A 19947-nucleotide genomic window follows, 5' to 3' on the forward strand; every position below is an offset into this window, starting at 1 on the left:
ACGGAAGCAACTTGCTCTGCTTTGCTTCCTCACAAGAAAAAACTCCAGCTTCGGCTTTTTTCACGTTCCAACAAAGATGGATGGGTCTATTTCACATTTAAGGCAATTTATAGGGTAATTAAGGGAATCAAAACTATACTAGAACGGCCTCTGGCCTCATATTCTGGATGTGAACGCAGCATAGTGTTACAGGGAGACAGGCATGAAGACAATGACATCACACACCACCGACCAATCATAGAGGAGTAATCCCTGCCACGTGTTGTGCTGACAAGAGCATAAAAAGATGGTTTATGAATACACACACACATCGAGCTGGGTGAATGTGATATGAGGAGGAAGAGGAGGCCAAGCAAGCAGAGGGGTTGGCGGTGAGGGGCTAAATGAGAGGAGGAGGGAGGAGGGAGGGGGGGGGGGGGGGGTTTAAGGGTAGGGGGGGTTCAGGGGAATGTAGTGGATGTGGTTTTATGATAGTGGCTGTTCAAGGGGCTTGCTTGGGTGGAGGGATGTTTCAGGAGGCAGGGGTTTCGTGCTTGTGTGAGAGGTGAGCAGAGCGAAGACCGAGGATGTTAAATAGCTACCAGGTGTGTGTGTGTGTGTGTGTGTGTGTGTGTGTGTGTGTGTGACAGTGGTGGAGAGGGGACAGGAGACAGCTGCTTGCGGCGAAGAGCAAGAGCAGAAAAGAGACAGATAAACAAAAAAAAAAGGATTATGTGCTTGTTTCTTTCTAGGTGTTTGCTTCTGTAAACGTGTGTAATGACATCAGTCCTCACCAGAGACATCATGGTGTTCATTTAGTAAGGAAGGAAAGTTTATTTTTATAGCACCTTTCACTGATACAAAATCACAAAGTGCATATAAAACACACATAGAAAGTGGCGCTTGTGACCACTAGTGGCTCTATGGAGTACTGTGTTAATGATCCAATGATATCTAATGGTCCATATATGGGTATATGAATAAAGATGCATATGGTCCACACACTTAAACACAACTGCAATGATCAACAGAGCTGAATAAACCTCAAAAATAAGATCTGACCTCCCATTTTCTCCTACTATCTATGTATTGTGATTCTATTAGTTAATGATCAGCAGTTTGTGGTTATTTCATTTAGCAGAATTAGATTGAGTAAAACCCAGCAATTAAGGCCTTAAAATTTTAGGTCCTGGCCATTCGGAAAGATAAGTCCCTTTATATATTAGATAGCAATTGAGGTATTGCTCTGAAGCCCTCTTTCATATCAGTTCAATGTCAGTTTAATGGGATTTTGGGGGCTCAAACAGTATTAAAGAGCAAATAATAAGAATAAACCTCAAAAATAAGATGTGGGACCACTCTCTCCACACCTCCCATTTTCTCCAACTATCTATGTATTGTGTTTCTATTAGTTAATGATCAGTTATTAGCAGTTTGTGGTTATTTCATTTAGCAGAATTAGATTGAGTAAAAGCCAGCAAAAAAAAAAGCACACAGAAAAATTAAGACCTTAAAACTTTAAGTCCTGGCCCCTCTAAAAGATAAGTCCATATATATATATATATATATATATATATATATATATATATATATATATATATATATATATATATATATATATATATATATATATATATATATATATATATATATATATATTAGATAGCAATGGAGGAATTTCTCTGAAGCCCTCTTTCATATCAGTTCAATGTCAGTTTAATGGGACTTTGAGGCTCAAACACTATTAAAGAACAAATTTGCAGTTAATTTAATGACCAGAAATGAAGTGCCACTTGATGAACATGTGGCCCAGAGGGTTTGGGGGCCCTACAGTTTGGGGGTTAAAAGCCCTGCTGAGTGACAAGTGGTGGCAGCTACATACTAAGAAGCTGGTAATATGCTAGCAAAAAGGCAGAGAAGAAGAAGAAGAGAGCTGGTGAGTGTGAACATGGATGTAAAGTTGAGGCATAATTGCAGTTGTTCCTGATAAGTGAGCTGATGTGGCTGTTTGAATAATGACTGTCCTCTCTTATTAGCACAGTTACTGTATTTCTACTGATGCGAGTCAAAAAAAGGGAGAGATCAGAGCACTTCTTGAAACTGGAGTCCATAATTTGTGTACTATGTGTCACCTAGAAACTCTCAACTGTATAAAACTCCTTTGTCTCACCATAAAAAACTGACGGATTAGAAAGAAGACAAAAAAACATGTCTTGTTTGAAAAGTCACATTTTGGGAGAGAGAGACAAACACAGCCTGTTATAAGGGCTTGTTGTATTTCATTTATATATCTCATATTGTTGATAAGTGAATAAACTCAAAGCCGAGTTCACACTAAACAATTTTCGCCCAGATTTTACACTCGGCACTCATTTGTTTTTTGGAGATCACCGTCAAAAAGCCCCCAAGATCAAAGGCAAAAAACGGCGTTGGCACGGCAACTCACTCACTCGCTTGATCTCTATTTGTGAAGTGTTAAAAGATGTGCTTTGCTGATGCGTTACAAATGCCCAAAAGATGTCAAGCAGGCTAAATATCTGGTCATATCGGAGGGAGGGGGTGTGTGTGTGTGTGTGGGGGGGGCATGTAACGGGCTACAGCCAATGAGAGCGTGGGACACAAGGTGAGGTCGACGCAGCAGCTCCTTGAACCAAGTCTAATCATGTATCTATTTGTATTGTAATAATATAGTTTCTATCAGAGTCAGCTACCTATGTTTCCACTGTAAAAACATTTATTCACCTCTAACTCTCTCAGCGGGACAGACGATCCTCTCTGCCCGTATATCTCGCTCCTTTCTCTGACTCATATTCTTTTTTTTTTATTCCTTTGTTTTTCAACTGACTTATTTCGTGTGTCTTCGTGACAAAACATAGTTAGTGAACCAGACAGACTCGTCGGGGATTCCTCCTGGTAAAAGATCTTGTAATGTGTGACACGCTGTCGCCGATCAGTCATGTAGTGTGTAACCCATAACGACTTCAAGACTCCTAATTACACGACAGAACGCAGTGTAGTGTGAACAGTACAGCGATTTTGACTGCTTTGAAAGTCGTGTAGTGTATCCATGGGAATAACTGTCTGTGTGTCTCTGTGAGTGGATTTTTTTTTTTTTTTGCAAACCGGCAATTTTCTGAATAGTTGGGTTGCATGTGATTTGCATGCAATCTCAGATTCACTCCCTGCCACATGTTGCTCTGCTGAGGAATGCACATGTGGACTGAAAAAAAGGGGGCCATCCCTGACATGATAATCAGATGATATTTAACTGTGGAGAGGCAGGGAGCAAACCAACCCCCAGATCCATCAAGCCTGAGCCCCGGAAACCACTGTTACCCTTAGCATTAGACATGTTTATGTTCCAGCTGCACTATGTGAGGCAGCCACCCACTCACAATGCATTTGTGTGGGTGCCTTTGTGTAAGTATGAGTGCAGGAGTGTGTGTGTTTGTGTGTGTGTGTGTGTGTGTGTGTGTGTGTGTGTGTAAGTGTGTTTGGCGAATCGCTGTTCTTCCTGAGCGGACGGTTTCACATCCACATTTTTCTGCTGGCTGATTTAACAGAGGAACGGCTTAATTGGGGTTAATTGTTTCAATCCATCTGTGAAGCTGTGTGTGAATGAGAAAGAGAGAGATTGTGTGTGTATGTATGTGTGTATGTGTGTGTGAATGTGTGTGTGTGTGTAGTAACATGTCAAGCCATGAAACCCAAATCCAAAGCCAATGCTCCCTCACTTTCATCTTATTCATACATTCATGAAAAAATAAACATGTGGGCCTTGAGCAGAACAGGCAGGGGAGGGCGGTGACAGAGAGGGAAATGCAGGCAGAGAGCTGGTACGACAAAGAGGCAGCTGGCTTTCTCTTCCCTCAGCTACCTTCAGACTCACATGACATCCACCAGCCGCCTGATTGGAAATACTAAATAGGGGCTTTTCACTTGGTGTGTAATGCGAGTCGACTCAAGACATGTGTGCACTTGTGTGTATTACTCACCTCTCTGGCCACTGATGAACTCATCTCTGCAGTTTTGCATGAGCTGCAGGATCCACTTGTGCTGAGCGTAGATGCACTGCCATGCTGGGTCACCTGGGGCATGCAGGTCAGAGAGGTACCTGTATGCACAGACACAAAAAGTGTGAGAAATGAATATTAAATTAGAAAATCAAAGGAAAATCACACAGTTACTTCCAGCACACATTGCTTTCTTAACCCTCCTGTTGTCCTCAAGTCAAGGAAGGAAGGGAGGAAGAAAGGATGGAAGGGATGAATGGAGGAAGGAAAGGAGGGAAGAAGGGAGGGAGGAAGGGAGGGAGGAAGGGAGGGAGGGAGGGAGGAAGGATGGAAGGGAGGAAGGGAGGAAGAAGGGAGGAAGGAAGGAAGAAGGAAGGAAGGGAAGGAAAGGAGGAAGGAAGGAGGGAAGGAAGGAAGGACAGGAGGAAGGAAAGAAGGGACGAAAGGAAAGAAGGAAGGGAGGAGGGAAGGAAGGAAGGACAGAAGGGAGGAAAGAAGGAAGGGAGGAAGGAAAGGAAGCAAGGAAGAAAGGGGGATGGAGGAAGGAAAGAAGGAAGGAAAGAAAGAGAGAAGGAGGGAGGGAGGAAGGACAGACAGAAGGAAGGGAACAGTCAAACAGACGAGGGAGGACAACACGAAACTTAAAAATAAAAAGGCACAAATCCTTGATTGTCCTAGTTAGTATTTAGAGTATAGGCGCGTAATTCAAATTAAGGACCTCAGAAATCTTTATCGAGTTCATTGAAAGGCAACAAAGGTCTCCAGCATCCAAAGCACAAAGCATGTCTGCTGTGGAAGAACTGATCAAATTTTACTTTTCAGTCTGGTGTTGTAATAAGGAGATACTTATTACTTGAACAGGATAGACACACATTTATTACTCTGATCAATCAATCAGTCACAAACACTCCCTTTCGTTCTCCTCCTTCAAATTTATGTGAAATAAACTTGGATATTCTCTGACATCATATGTTTTTTTTCTATGAAACAGATCCAGTTTCTTGCAATGTCTGGATGCTCAGGATGATATGGTGATCCTGGGTTTAGATAACAGTCATTTTAGTAATATAATATATAATAATTAGTCATTTTTATATTGAGTTATTTCTTAACATGAGGCTTTGATTTTCTTCCGATGATGTGGTGATGTGGTGCTTTTATTTTGAAGGAGCAGATCAGAACTGAGTGCATGTGAATGTGCAGCTCTTGACGTGTGATAGATATTTACTTTGTAGAAATATTTTCGTTTGCAAATAAATATTTTTGTTGTCAGCGATGAGTCTACAACATGTTTGTGTATCCTACCAGTTGTGTTTTTGCTTGCATCTGGAGACGGTGATGCTCTCTAAGGTCAGTAGCTGCCGGTGTTCGTACTGTTAGAAAGCGTCCTCAGATAGCTCCCACTTATAATAACGCATTATCAAATGGAAACAATAACAGATGGAAAATATAACAGACGCACGAATCACAGAGCGCATCTAAAACTCCCCTGCAAAATGGAAACGCTAACCACAGGCGTTAATAATGCTTTCTGTATGACCACAGCGGCGGTCGGAGGTATAAATGCTCAGAAACACACATTCAGGAGAATGAACTACTACTACTAAAAGTACCGAACCCTGCTTATATGGCCCTTATACACCGTTGTACTTATTTGCAAGTCATGTTTTCATTTTATAGTCACTGATGTTGAAACAAGTAACGAGAGCGTTTTCGACAATGTAGTAGAAAGTACAGATATTTGTGTTCAAATGTAGGAAGTGAAAGTTAAAAGTCATCAGAAAAATAAATACTAAATATATAAGTAAAGTACAGATACCTGGAAAATCTACTTAAGTACAGTTAACGAAGCACAAATACTTAACTTCTTCCCAGCTCTGTAACTAACCTTTATGATAGTTAATAGTACGTGGAGACTGGTGACACCGTGTCATTTCATCGGTTTAGCTCCACTTAAAATCAACCTGAGCAGAGGTCTAATCAGAAAGACTAACTAGAAACTCTTATAATTTGTGGGAAAAGAGCCTTTTAGGAAATAAAATTACAAATATATTAACATCATATTAGCACCAGAGATGCAGAAACATAATATTTAAAGAAAGAAAGCACAAATATTCATATTAATATACTTTCAAGCCACTTGTGCAGAATCAGAAAATGCCCCCTGTGAGAACAGCAAAAAAGACAAAGAATCTGTCCCAACATTGATTGTGCTATTATTATTGAAAGATTTTAGCTGATCACAAATAGTATGTGTATATAATATGTTAACAGATAAAATATTGATGCTAAAAATGTCACAATATGCATAAATGTGCATAGAGGACCTGAATGCATCTTCCTCTAAACTCTGCAAACACTCTCTTATCCATCACCGCAGCTTCTTCTCCCAGAAGTTCCTGGGAGTTTCCTGAGAATCGCTCAGTGACCTGCGGGATTTGAGATGACTCACTCTCTGGCCTGCGGCCTGGCGGCCTGGCTCCCTCTACTGTCATCGAATGAACCCGCCGCCGCTTGTTTGTTTCTCATGAGGTGGCATCTTTCAAAACTTTGAGCAAGACTCTCAAGCACAAAACACGTACATATATATACACACAGAGAGCTCCCACCATCCACGTGAAGAGTAAACAGGATGACAGCAGGATTAAAGATGTTGCCGTGTGGTTGAGAGCTGGTCTCTGTGATCCTGACAGGTTGGTCTTAACAATAATAAATTGAGACAGACCACAAGTATGAATGGACAGATGGATAAAGGGAAAAAGAGAGGGAAAGAAAGGCAGATGGCAGAGAGAGAAAAATAGAAACAGAAACAAGAGAGTGGGTCAAAAGAAAGCTGAGAAAATTAGAGAACAGTCACAGAAAAGTGAGACTTAGAAGAAAGTGGAGAAGAGTTTCGGGCAGTGATGACGCAGATAAATAAAACTACAAAATAAAAGTACAAGACACATGTTGAGACTGCATTTCTATGTGATGTGTAGAGATTGTGTGACTTTTGCATTTTAGAACATTAAAAGTGACTTAAAGTTTAATATCTTATATCTAGAATAGGTTATTTCATTCATTTTTGGTGACTGTGTGCTGTTACTTTAAGAGACTTCACCCTCACTTATTTACTTCATATAAACTGTTGAACTAAAGAATCAGACTAGCTGTAGAGTCACACAGTTTTCATACCACAATTAGATTATCCAGCAAAGATAATTCAGTGGATTTAATCTGTTTGTGATAGGTGGAATAAAAGTTGTTTAGTAAAATGACATCAGTTGGACCTGAATAGGCTGTGACTACCAGCTAGGTTGCATTTTTAGCAGTAAAGGGTTAGGGTTAGGGTTAGTATGAAAACCTGCTCCTTATGGGATATGTTGCTGGATTGGAAAAGTCAAATAGAGCCTCTGGATTTGGACTACCACTAAAGACTTTGTGGAAATAAACAGCTGTTTCTAGCAGCTCAGGTTAGCACATGAAAGACTCTCTACTGGTGGATAAAGAAACTGACTGACTGAAGACTGAAAGCTGACATATGAGCAGCTTAATCATTGAATGGTTTAGGTCCAGAATACATGAATGACATGTTAGTAGAATATAAACCCAGTAGAGCTCTGAGATCTACTGACTCAGGTCAGATAGTTGAGCCCAGAGTTCAAACTAAACATGATGAAGCAGCTTTTACACAACTGGAACAAACTACCAGCAGAACTGAAATCATTTTTAAATCCAGGTTAAAAACATATTTCTCTTCTCCTGTGCTTATGATTGAGCTCTTTTAAAGCACTTTACATTTTAATCTTTCATTTGCACTCTATGTCCTTTTAATGATTTTAAAGTTAATCATTATTTTATGCTATCTTATATTTAATGCTCTATTCTAGCATTTTATTTCTCTCTTTTATTCGTGTGGGGGGTTAATTGTATGTTTTAATGTTTCTCAAATTACATGTTTCTCTGTTTTATGTAAAGCACATTGAGTTGTGTCCATTGTGTATGAAATGCACTATATAAATAAAACTGCCTTGCCTTATAGTTATGCTGATTAGAATATACATTGAAAAAGAAGGATAATGATGGTAATTTGGAGGTGGCGAAGACAAAGTTGGCTGTTGAGTTTTATTAGCTGAATATCTCATTTAAAAAGGCTATTTTCAGCATTTTCATTGAGCAAGGAGGAAGCAAGGAAAGTCAGATAGCATATCAGTAACAGCATCTAAGAAGTCCAAAGAGCTCGAGTCACTCTTCAACATCTTCTGCTTGTTCTACACACTTGAAGGTAGAATTGGAAAAAGCCTCCACTTAGCAACTCTGAAGCAAAGGCAATCTTCGGGGGGAGCGAGAAGCTAGGTTTGAGATGGAAAGGAAAGCGCTGGAGATTCAGTTGCTATGGATGCTAAACTTGAGGTTTTTGCATAAGTTTGAGGGATCAAAAGATTCACAAAAAGATGATGAATACTCTGAGTCACATGAGAATCAGCCGGCTGTGGTTAGAAGGAAAGTCATGGTCATGGAGGGAGTCTCTCATTTGGTAAGTCTAGAGAGGATCAAGTGGCGTGATGCTGCAAGTAATGAACACGATCCAATAATGCTATAATAAATACTGCTCAGCCAAACCACTCAGCTGCAGGTGATATAGGTAATCATGATTCTTTAATTAATAGTTTTCCTCAATCCGAAAGTTCAGCAAGTCCAGAGACATTGTTCAACGCAACATCAAAGTGATATTACAGAATTCCTGGGAAAAGCAACAAAGACTTTCCACTGTACCACATCAAAACATTCCCGTCTTCAAAGGAGATCCTTTTGTCCGCTCGAACATGGTGTGGAGAGTAAAACAGAGCGGCAAAAGATCGGCTCGACTTTATGGAGATTTACAAAAGCGGACAGCTCTGAGAGTTAATGCAGAGTTGACGACATGTGATAGAAATGAGTAGTGTAGAAAGCTGCAACTTTATAGAGATGCAAAAAAGACGTGGATAAGTGGCCTCATCAGAACAACAACGAAGAAGAAGAAGAAGGAGTAGGAGAAGAAGAAGAAGAAGAAGAATATGAAGGAGTAGGAGAAGAAGAAGAAGACGAAGAAGAAGAAGAAGAAGAAGAAGAAGAAGGAGAAGGAGAAGAAGAAGAAGAAGAAGAAGGAGAAGAAGAAGAAGACGAAGACGAAGACGAAGACGAAGACGGAGAAGGAGAAGGAGAAGAAGAAGAAGAAGAAGAAGAAGAAGAAGAAGAAGAAGAAGAAGAAGAAGAAGAAGAAGAACAGATGTAAAATAGACTTTTGGCTAATTCCGGCATGTTTACATTTGGTTAAAATGTTTTATTAATGTGCATTGTCCCTGATTTCTAAACCTTTAAATAAATAAATAAATCTGGAGTGAGTGTGAATCCCTCCATCATATCAACACAGAAATAGGTCTGCTGATTGGGATTAATGTGCCAAAGGGAGGAGGTCATCAGGAATGTAAAAGACGGGCCTTAAGCTGTAAGAAGTATCCTTAAATGGACAGTGAAAAGGACCATTAAGGGAGGACAGCAACAAGAGATAGCATAGCATATGTTATGTCTACTAGATTATCTTGGATGAACCGTGGAACCAGCGGTCCCTGAAGGAGGCAGAGAAACAGCTGTAGATGTCCAATTCATGGACGGTGTGTCATACCCTACGATCGAACAGAGTCTTCCCAGATGATTCACCCTTCACTAGAACTGGAGTGGACTATTTTGGTAGTTGCAAAGTGCAGCGGGAAAGAGCTACTGCGTCATCCTCACATCCTCACCTGCTTTCCATTTAGAAGTAACGGCGTCACCGGATACTGACTCCTTCATCTGTAATGTTTGCCAATTTTATTTTGCAAGAAGAGGTCAGGTTGTGGAGCTGAGGTCTGATAACAGGACTAACTTTATTGGGGAAGAGTGAGAACTTAAGAAAGCTATCAAAGAGTAGAACACCTCCAAAATAAAAGGGACACTTTGCTTCAACGAGGCCTTAAAGCTGCAGTTGGTAACTTTGAGGAGAGAGAGGACTTAGCATCAAATCTGAAGAAGTACAACTGTCAGATCCCTCCCCCTCCCTCTCCGCTGCGCTCCTGCCCTGCCTCCAAAGTCCTTCCCCCAGAGAAGGCTGACGTGCGGGCGACCACGTGCACGCGACCACGTGCACATGATCAGTAATACATGAACTACACTCCACACAGCTAGATATAAAACGCTTTACAGTGACTTTCACATGGCTATAGCTTACCTAGAAACTCAGAGATATGAGCTTGACCGAGCTGAGGAGGAAGGGGGAGGGGCCTGTGAGGAGGAAGGGGGAGGGGCCTGTGTGCGTGAGCAGTGATTGACAGCTGTCAGACACTCCATCAGACACAATCCTGGCTCTGATTGGGTCTTTTTTTGGATTCTAGCAATTTGCAGTAGGAGCAGTAGGCGGGGCTAAATGAGCCTGTTTTTTTTTTTTACAGATTACTAGTTTCATGTAATGCTGTCTTTACTGCAACTGCACTTAAGTGGATGTTTAAAATCGTCAATGCCACCCTAAATACACAGAGTCCGGACGAAGAGAGCCTTCAAATAGTTCTGAGGCCATCATTAACAGTTGAACCTCGTGGCTCTAACCCAAAATCAAATATTACTGAGGACTACGCCATTTCCACCTTCAAGACTTTTCTATGCAAGCTGAAGGTAGAGGCAGGCCCAGTTTATGGCAGAACGTTGGATGAGAAAGTATTTGCTACACCATGATGACTTGGGAGAAATAAGATAGCTATGACCGTATTATTTTAAAAAAAACAACCCCGTAAAGTTACCTGATGTATCTTTTCTGGTCGTGCAGTGTTGACGGAGTCTCCAGCAGTTTCTCCAATAACAGACTCCTAAGAGCCCTGATCCTCGTCTCAACCTCAGCGTACACTACACAGAGCAGGAAGACATCATTACTCAAAAAAATCAAACGTGAAATATAAAATGATATTTTTTAAAAAGCTCATTTGTTACCTTTTTTGAAAACTGGGACCTCAGTATTGCCGAAAAGAGATTTGGCTTTCTCGTAGTCATTGATCACCACATCATAATCTCCCTGGAAAGAAAAGTCAGTTCAGTAATAATGACAGCCCAAAACAGATTTATCAATCAAGACACAGTGTGTGTATTTAAGCCTCTCTAGCTCCACCCGCTGGATGACAGGTACACCAGCTGTGTCTTAAAACAAATAAACTGTTCAGACTAAGAATTAGCCCGAATTTGTATTGAAGGAAGGTTGTATTAACTGATATAAGGGTCAATGACGGGTTTAGTCAAATTTAAAGAGGTTAAAATGTGAAAATAAACGTATGAATAACGTACACACATTCTTTTTTTGTGGATCCAGCATCAAATTTCTGCTTTTAATCCATTTTGAAAGAAAATGTCTAAGTGGTGTAACCATAAAAACTTTGTACCAAATAATTCAACTTGCTTAAAAACAGTAAATAGTCAATAAAACACCATATCAACTAGTTTGGCATGATCTTACATTATAACTTTTATATTAAATAAAGCTAATGGAATACTATTGTTCTAAATATTACATTTAATCTGGTAACCATGGAGATCAGGAAACATTTACATTTTTTACATGAAGTCATTATTAGTATAAATCCACTTAAATACACTGTAGGTGGATAAAATATTTAATATTTATCATTCTTTTGTGGTTACACCATTTGACATTTTCAGGAGCATTCAGTCTTACTTTTGGTTAAAAATGGTGCAAATGTCATTTCAAATGATATAAAACCAACAAAAATACTAAAAGTACATTTTAACAAACCTGATGCTGCTTTATAGATATTCTTTAAAATGCTCATCTTTCCAACACCCAATAAACTTTTGGGAGAGACAATATTATTCATTAAGATATCTGTAAAGTCATATTTAGAAAAAAGTTCAGAAGAAGTTCAACTATACCTACTTACATAAAAGATTTAAAGTTAAAATCTAATATTTAAGCTCTTGATGATTGAGTGAATTAAAAGGCAAAAAAAATATAAAATGCCTTTTCTTTTGAAAGGGATACTGTTGATGTTTCCTCCTTTTTTTTTGGGGTTGGGGGGGGTTTCATGTGTTCAGTCACAGTATATCTCTGCGGACAGGTTGCGTTTGAATGAGTTGAAATGCACGGCCACAGAGTTCGTTTGATTGTTTGTACATATCCTACTTCTATGCTCTGAAATATGGGCTTTTTTGAGACAGTATGTTGTTTTTCCTATACAAGCCAAGCCACAGGGACATTTGATCATGTAGATGGCATTCTTTTGTGTTAGAAGTAATAGTAATTTTTTTTTTTTTTTGATGAGTAAATGAGTGACAATGGAAAGTGGAATAACATTGTGCGGACTGTGCCCACTTGTACTTGTCGGTCGTTCTGGTGGTGGGAAGGTCGACCCCTTGACTATATGAGATGACGAATGCTTTTTGGACCATCGTTGTAAACAATATGTGGTGGATCTCTAAAGATTTAAGATTAGGATCAGATTTCTAAAATATGCCAATGTTGCTGGACAGTCTCTTTAAAATGATTTTCCCAAAGGAGAATATTTCATGAATTCCTCCTCCTCCTCGTCTTCTTGTTGAGATATTCACTTTGGCTGGCATTCTTTAAATCTCTCTACAGCTATTTGAATCCAGCTTTTTCTCATACCGCTTATCCCTAAATCTTTCCACCATGTCACCACTATGTTTATCGTAAGACTCATCTAAGCTACAAATGTGGCGTATTCTATTAAATTGACTGTTTGGAAGGCTTTATTTTGAGAGAGGTGGGATGGAAACTCTTGCCATGTAATACTGTGTGACTTGTCTGCTGGGTTTTTTTTCTCTCTCTATTAGATCTGCTGCCAATTCGTCTTGTTCTTTGATGATCAGACTGTCACGAATACTGATTTGTGAGTAAACATATTTAAACATGTTGACTGCTTACATTTAGAAAACATGTGAAATCCAATCATTCTTTTATAGCAGCTGACCGAATGAGGAATATATGTTAATTAAGGGTGTGACGAAATATCACAAGACGTCGATATTTCTCGTCGAAGTGAATTTTGTCTTTTTATAATGTCACGTGTGGATCATTAACCTTGTTGCAGCTTCTACCTGCTAAGAAGATTTCAGTCAGTAGTATGAGATGAGGAGAGAAGCAGTAGTAAGTTGATCTCAGGTCTCTACACTGAGACTGAGGAGTGAGGAAGGAGGAGCGGAGGAATCTAGCGAATCTACGGAAGCCTAATGATGCCAAAAGTAAAATGAGTCACACTACCAAATTATAACAATGTTGCTGGACAGTCTCTTTAAAATGATTTTCTAACCCTAACCGTAGATTCAAACATGTTGACTGCTTACATTTAGAAAACATGTGAAATCCAATCATTCTTTTATAGCAGCTGACCAGATGAGGAATATATGTTAATTAGGGGTGTGACGAGATCTCGTGCCACGAGATATCGCAAGTATTTCTCGTCGAAGTGAATTTTGTCTTTTTATAATGTCACGTGTGGATCATTAACCTTGTTACAGCTTCTACCTGCTGAGAAGATCTCAGTCAGAAGTATGAGATGAGGAGAGGAGCAGTAAGTTAACCTCAGGTCTCTACACTGAGAGCCTGAAGTAGGAGCAGCAGCTACGGAAGCCTAATGATGCCAAAAGTAAAATGAGTCACATTACAAAATTATAACAATTTATATGTTGTTCTACTTGTGTATTTATGTGATACAGGATTTGTGCAATTTACTATTTATACTATATTCATTAGAATTTTTTTTCTACTCTTTATAATTTAGTTTTTAGTATTTGTGATTTATCTAACTTAGGTATTTATGGTTGTAATTTCCATAAATACCAAAAGTATCCATCTATAAAATATCTATATGAGGAAACCTTTTACAGTGCTGCATGCTGCATATGATAATTATATATTTAGAAAGTAGAACTAAAGTGATTCATTACAAGATGATTAGTTAAAACATTTCAATTCAATTTCCATTTTGTGAATTTCAAATAAAAGAACGGTCATGTATTTCCTCTTTAAAGTTTTCTTAAAAATTAAGTTAAAGTCTCGTCTCGACCTCTTGAACCCAATATCATGTCTTGTCTCGTGAGCTGAGTGTATCGTCACACCCCTAATGTTAATTGATTTACCTTCACCAAAGACCTAAAGACGGATTATGTGAAGCACAAACTCTTAATCGAAAGTATCCAACCTGTAAGGAAGCGTAATTTGGGGCCATGATGCTACCTATAGCTGTGCCTTTCAACTGCAAATATGAAGAATATTTGTACATTAAAAGTAATTTATTTTTGACCAGTTTGGTTAATATGTTTATCCAGAAAATCTTAGATGAATTATGATAAATATTTAGCTCAACGTGTGCCTGTCTAATATTGATCTTGATGTTTGTAGTTGTTGCTCTGTTCCTTATGAGGGAATATCAGACAGCGTTATCCACCTCTACTCGGATTAATCCAGCTTGAAAGTAGATTTACTCTGAATGATAACAAGCACCTGAGTGATGAATGTACTCATGTCTAAATATTGCTTCCTCTGCTCTGTGACGATGACGTTGAAATCCCTGATGAGGATCTCTATTAGACTGAAACATTGCTCAATTCAAATTGCTGGAATCTTTTGGCTCAGGAGGTAGAGCGGTCGTCCTCCAATTGGAAGATTGGCGGTTCGATTCCCGGCTCCTCCAGTCCACATGTCGATGTGTCCTTGAGCAAGACACTTAACCCCAAATTGCTCCCGTTGCTGTGCCAACGGTGAATGAATGTGAATGAATGGTTGATGAGCAGGTTGGCACCCTGCGTGGTAGCTCCTGCCATCAGTGTATGAATGTGTGTGAATGGGTGAATGACATGTAATGTAAAGCGCTTTGAGTGGTCGCAAAGACAAGAAAGGCTCTATATAAGTACAGACCATTTACCATTTTCATTTTAAGCTTCTAATGGGAGATATTAGGTTTGATGATTGTTCTGCTATAACAGCTAAATGAACTCAAGATCAGTTTTATGAACACCAAGATGAAAAGCAACGTCGTATGTTCAAGAAAATCAAGAAAAATTTAAGTTTTCTTTTTGATTAATGACCTAGTATCTCACTACACACAGCTCAGGACCTTTAACAGTATTATAAGCAGGAGTGAAGCTAGTCCCAAACTGTAAAGAGCATTACACTTTACTTTATTTGATATTATACGAGTTTGTGTTTCTTGTTGTTGTGTGCATTACGTGTGTACACTCATATGTGATTAATACCTTCTGGATATTACGTTCAATGTTGAGTGGCAGGTTGAAGAGAAACTTGAAACGTTGCAAGACGTTGAGTGCATTGCGTGTGGAGTCGGCTTTGTCTTTCCTCCCCAAGACCTCCTGGAAAAGAGTATCTGCAGTATCGCTCGCCTCTACGAGAAAGACAGAAAGAGAGAGAGAGAGAGAGAGAGGGAGAGAGAATGAGTGAGTGAGAGTGAAAGAGGCAAGAGAAAATGAGAGACTGGGATACTATAAAAATAAATGTTGATCCCACATTTCCCTCTTACTGTCGGTCTCTGGTTTTCTTCCTGCTCTGTAAGGTATCTGACACACACTGAAAAAAAAGGGGAGTAGAGAGAGAGAGCTGCTAAGGAGAAAGTGACAAGTATCTCTCAGTCATATAGACAGTTCGGTGGAACCTTTGCACAGCTCACCGGCTTCGTGGGTGGCCTCGGATGTGCCGACGAAAAAAGAAAAAGAAAAAAAACCCAAGTCAAGCTCGACTAATCAAAACAAAAACCCCACCCCCAAACAAAATCCCTGACAGAAAAACAGCATGAGACCAAGCGGAGGAATATTTCACATTTTTCACTCACCAATCTGACTTATCATGGAGCGGACATTCCACCAGACTGTTTCATGATTGGCTGATTGGTGCTGTATGTTTGACGTATGGGTTTTTTTTTTTTTTGGGTGGGGGGGCGGTGGCCTGGACCCACAAGTCGTGAGCTGTGGGGATGAAAGGTACGTCCGGCTGGGGAGGTTTATTTACTCTAGAGTACGGGGGGAAAAAGACCCACTTATTGACCCTCTATTAGAGCAGTCACATTATCATGTATGAGATGAGAGGGTGGGAACACAGGGTCTGCTGAGCGATCTGCTTGCTGACGGGGTGAAAGACCTACAAAGGTGACTGAACATGTGGTCGGTATTTATGGACGATGTATCAGCATGTGTGATAATGGGTCGGATACACACAGCAGCACACTATTCTCTACTTCGGGTGAATAACTATACTTGATAACTTCCATAAACATCCAAAATAGCCTCCTCATGCCTGTCTGTGAGGTTGTATGTATAACCATATGGAGGTTTTTTTTACCCCAGACCAGCGAGGAATCATATATGGTAACTTCATTGATCTTGATTTGCAACATAAAAATGAGCATTTTTGAAAAAAGAGTATAATTTGCTGGCGTTTAAATTAAACTAAGGAGATAGAAATAGCAAAAGTAATGCACATAAAAAAGAAAACAAGTCCACCACATAGTGTTCCTATCACTGCTGTCCAATAATATTAAACAATATTAATAATGTTAAAGATATATGGAGATTATATAAGAAGTAATAACATAGTAATAAAGATAAAAGATCTAGATACAAGGGACAAAATAATATACACTTTATAAATACCACAAACTTCCTGTTCTGACACTTCTCTGATATAAAGAAGTATAAAAAGGTAAATTAAACACTATGATAGTTTATATAGACAAAATATAACTTACTTTGCTAGTTATACCATATATATATCTTTTTTATTGACATTATCATTGTGACACGCATCTGAAGCTCAACAGCTAAACAGGAAGTCATCATCCTCGGCTAGGAGGTTTCTATTTTGGGGGGGAAATGTGCCCAAATTTGAACCTGTGGACTAATATGAGGGAATGTAAATCCTGTGATACTCACCATTTGTGATGTCTTTATTAATACAGTGAGATTCAGGCATGATTATGGCTTGAATCCCACATAGTCACCTGAGCATAGCAGCTAGGTTCAGTATAGCAGTGTCAATGTCACGTGACTGTGGTGAAAAGCAATTTTGACCACACTTTGTCTCCACTCAACGTTAATCTATGTTTGGAAACTCCTTGGTTGAAAAGAAACGTATCAAAGTTTGAAGAAACCCGGCAGTATCACCACCTTCTAATACCGTGACATATCATTTCTCTTGAGGTTGGACTCTTAAAAAGAAAAGATGCTTACTGTTGAGGATGTTTTCCAGTCGTTGGGTCATCGATCCCTCAACTCTCTCTGTACCATCTGACTCCAGCTTCTGGTGGATGGCTGGAAAACACAAAAAAGTCAATATTAATTCATGTTTTTCTGAAGTCCAACTTGAGTTAATGGGAAAATCAGATGTTGGATATTAAGAAATGGGTGTAGAGGTGGAGGAAAGGAATCTGGGGGAAAATAAAAAGGCTCTCTAACACTGTAGAGTAACCAACATGCAATCCACAGAGAAAGGAACATTTTCAATTTCAGGAACCGAAGGTAAAACAATAAACAGGCCCTACCCCAGTGGTAGATGAGAGATAACCTCGCTGGTTCTCCGCCTACAGATGCTGCTATTGAACCCACCCACCCTCTTTGGGCCTTGTTCCCACGCAATAGAGGATCTGACCTGGTCCCTGTGGTGACTGTATCGGATCAATTCACCTAACCGAAGCCATTAACAGTACACTTTTGTGGTCTTGGGACATTTGGAGCCCTTTGACCTGGAGATAATGTGAATCTTAAATGTTTCAACTGTCTGAAAAACAACATTTGGGGAGAGTGGAGCTGGTGGTCTGGATGCCAAAAATGACTGCTGCAGAGGAGGAGGAGGGAGGGGAGAGGAGAGGAGAGGAGGGGTAGGGGTAGGGGTGAGGGAAAAGTGAGGAACTCTCTGATGGCTTGTATCCATCACTTAGCATGAAGAGCTTTACGCGGGAGAGGGAATTTGAAAAGAGGGATTGAGGGGGGGAGAAAACAGAAAGAGAGAGAGGGAGAGAGAGAGAGAGAAAGAGGGGGAGCGAGTGGTGTGGCTACCCCAGTGAATAAATAAATGGTGTGCAGTAGTGGGCAGCTGGGTGCTGAGAGCTGCAGTGTGGGTTTATTGACAGAGTGGAAGAGAGGTGGAGAAGGTTTAGGAGACCTTCTCATACATAGTTGTGGAGCGATTCAAGTATGCAAGAAACAGACATCTCAAGAATGAGGTTAAGAGGCAGAAATATGTAAAAAAAAAAAAAAAAAAAAAGAGAAAGAAAGAGAAAGAAAGAAAGAAAGAAAGAGAAAAAGGGACTCAGGATAACGATCCGCTCATTTTTCTGCTCTCCACTTCCCTGCCTGCCTTCCCCAAAAACCCGCAGTTGTTCCACTACAAATACTGGCTGAGCAGAGGGAGCGGGGAGGCAAAGTGAAGGAGGGGTGGGGGGACGGAGGGGAGAGGGAGAGGGGAGTTCTGTAAATAAATATGTGGGTCCGTTCTGACAGACAGAAGCCTAGAGGCAGAGACCGAGGTATTCCTAAAAACACGCTGTTCAAACATGCCACGGCCTAATCAGTGCGGACGTCGCTGGCCCTTTCGTGCACCTCCAGGCTGCTTCGCCCGTCCAGCAGAGACCGCGGCGGCCATGTGCAGGTTAGGAGGAAAGCCCGCAGACGTGGGAGCGTATATAGGGGAAAGCAGAGGATTGATAGGACTTAACACACACACACACACACACACACACACACATACAGAGAGACATATTCACACACACAAAGATACACAGACACACACACTCCAGGTCTGCTTCACGTCTCTTCCCCCCCCCTCCCCTTTCCTTGCCCTGCTGCCAGCTGTGTGTCCTCTGCGTCTGTCACACACTGAAGGGCTTATGACGTCACGGCTAACCTAAACATCAGGTCAGAGTCCGGATAACACACGCAGCCAGGACCTGAGGAAGAGCCGCAGCTCCCCGGCTCCACTTCCTGGAACCATTGAGAGAAAAAAAAAAATTGAATAAGAATAAAAATACAGTGTCCCTGGTTTCTAAAGCTGGAGATGTTTTGACTCCTGCTGAGGGCCGGGGGCTCGGGGAATAGGCCCTGGGAATCTGGCATTTTTGGAACACGGTAGCCGTTCCGTTTCCTGCATCACTTCCTTTTCGCACAACAATGAAAAACCTCAAAATTTCAACATTTTTTAGGAGCAACAACGTCGGACCGCCTGACAGACTGTCAGTCAAATCAACCAGCCAGAGCTGCTCTGTCTCAGAAGCACGGCTCAATGTCATTGCGCTCCGAGACCAAAACAGTCGCAATGCCCCCCCTAAAAAAAAAAAAACCTCCCATCTCTTTCACCAGTCTGTGGTGGTTCACATGGAGAGTTTACAGAAACTCTGGTCAGCTCGCTGCTAAAAATCCCCCTTCAGCAAACTAGCAAAATATTGTGGAAACTGCAAACATCAAACTAAATACCTCCTCATGGATGATGTAGAAATGTTGTGACAAGATTTCTTGTAACTGGCAAAAATGAAAATCAGGAAACTACACAACACTCTCTGACCTAAAAACTACATAAGAAGACTTGATATAAGCCATTAAAATAAGCAAACCAAGATAAGGGGTTAAATTACACACTGTCCATCTACATTTTGATGATTTGATCAAAACTGAGACAAGATAAGGCGATACGATCAAGTGTTGGAGATCAGTGGCTCAAATAGCTAACTATGTACATGTGCAATGAGAAACACTATTAGTTTCTCTGAGAGAGCTGAGATTTCAGGCACTCCTTGAATGCACCGTATAGATTTTGAGTAGCTCATTCTTGATTTAGTACCAGACGTCGCTCATTTGCAGGCCGCAGTCGAGATTTTAACACAGCGGTGGCGACATATTAATCTTTCATGCAGTTGCTACACCTTTACAAATACTGCTA

The 19947-nt window shown here is 40.3% G+C and overlaps 1 protein-coding gene across 1 annotated transcript in view; it reads right to left on the minus strand.

Annotated features, from left to right (window-relative positions):
• The window catches only part of exoc2 (exocyst complex component 2), a 63367-nt gene that overhangs the window by 28070 nt on the left and 15350 nt on the right, over window positions 1-19947 (minus strand). Inside the window, exons 6-10 of the mRNA XM_053323046.1 lie at window positions 17247-17327; window positions 15264-15409; window positions 10971-11052; window positions 10784-10886; window positions 3975-4093 (exon numbers count right to left, since the gene is read on the minus strand). Of these exons, the coding sequence (XP_053179021.1) occupies window positions 3975-4093; window positions 10784-10886; window positions 10971-11052; window positions 15264-15409; window positions 17247-17327 (531 nt within the window). The remainder of the gene's footprint in view (window positions 1-3974; window positions 4094-10783; window positions 10887-10970; window positions 11053-15263; window positions 15410-17246; window positions 17328-19947) is intronic.

Source organism: Scomber japonicus, chromosome 7 (assembly GCF_027409825.1).
Source record: "Scomber japonicus isolate fScoJap1 chromosome 7, fScoJap1.pri, whole genome shotgun sequence".
NCBI classification, from domain to species: domain Eukaryota; kingdom Metazoa; phylum Chordata; class Actinopteri; order Scombriformes; family Scombridae; genus Scomber; species Scomber japonicus.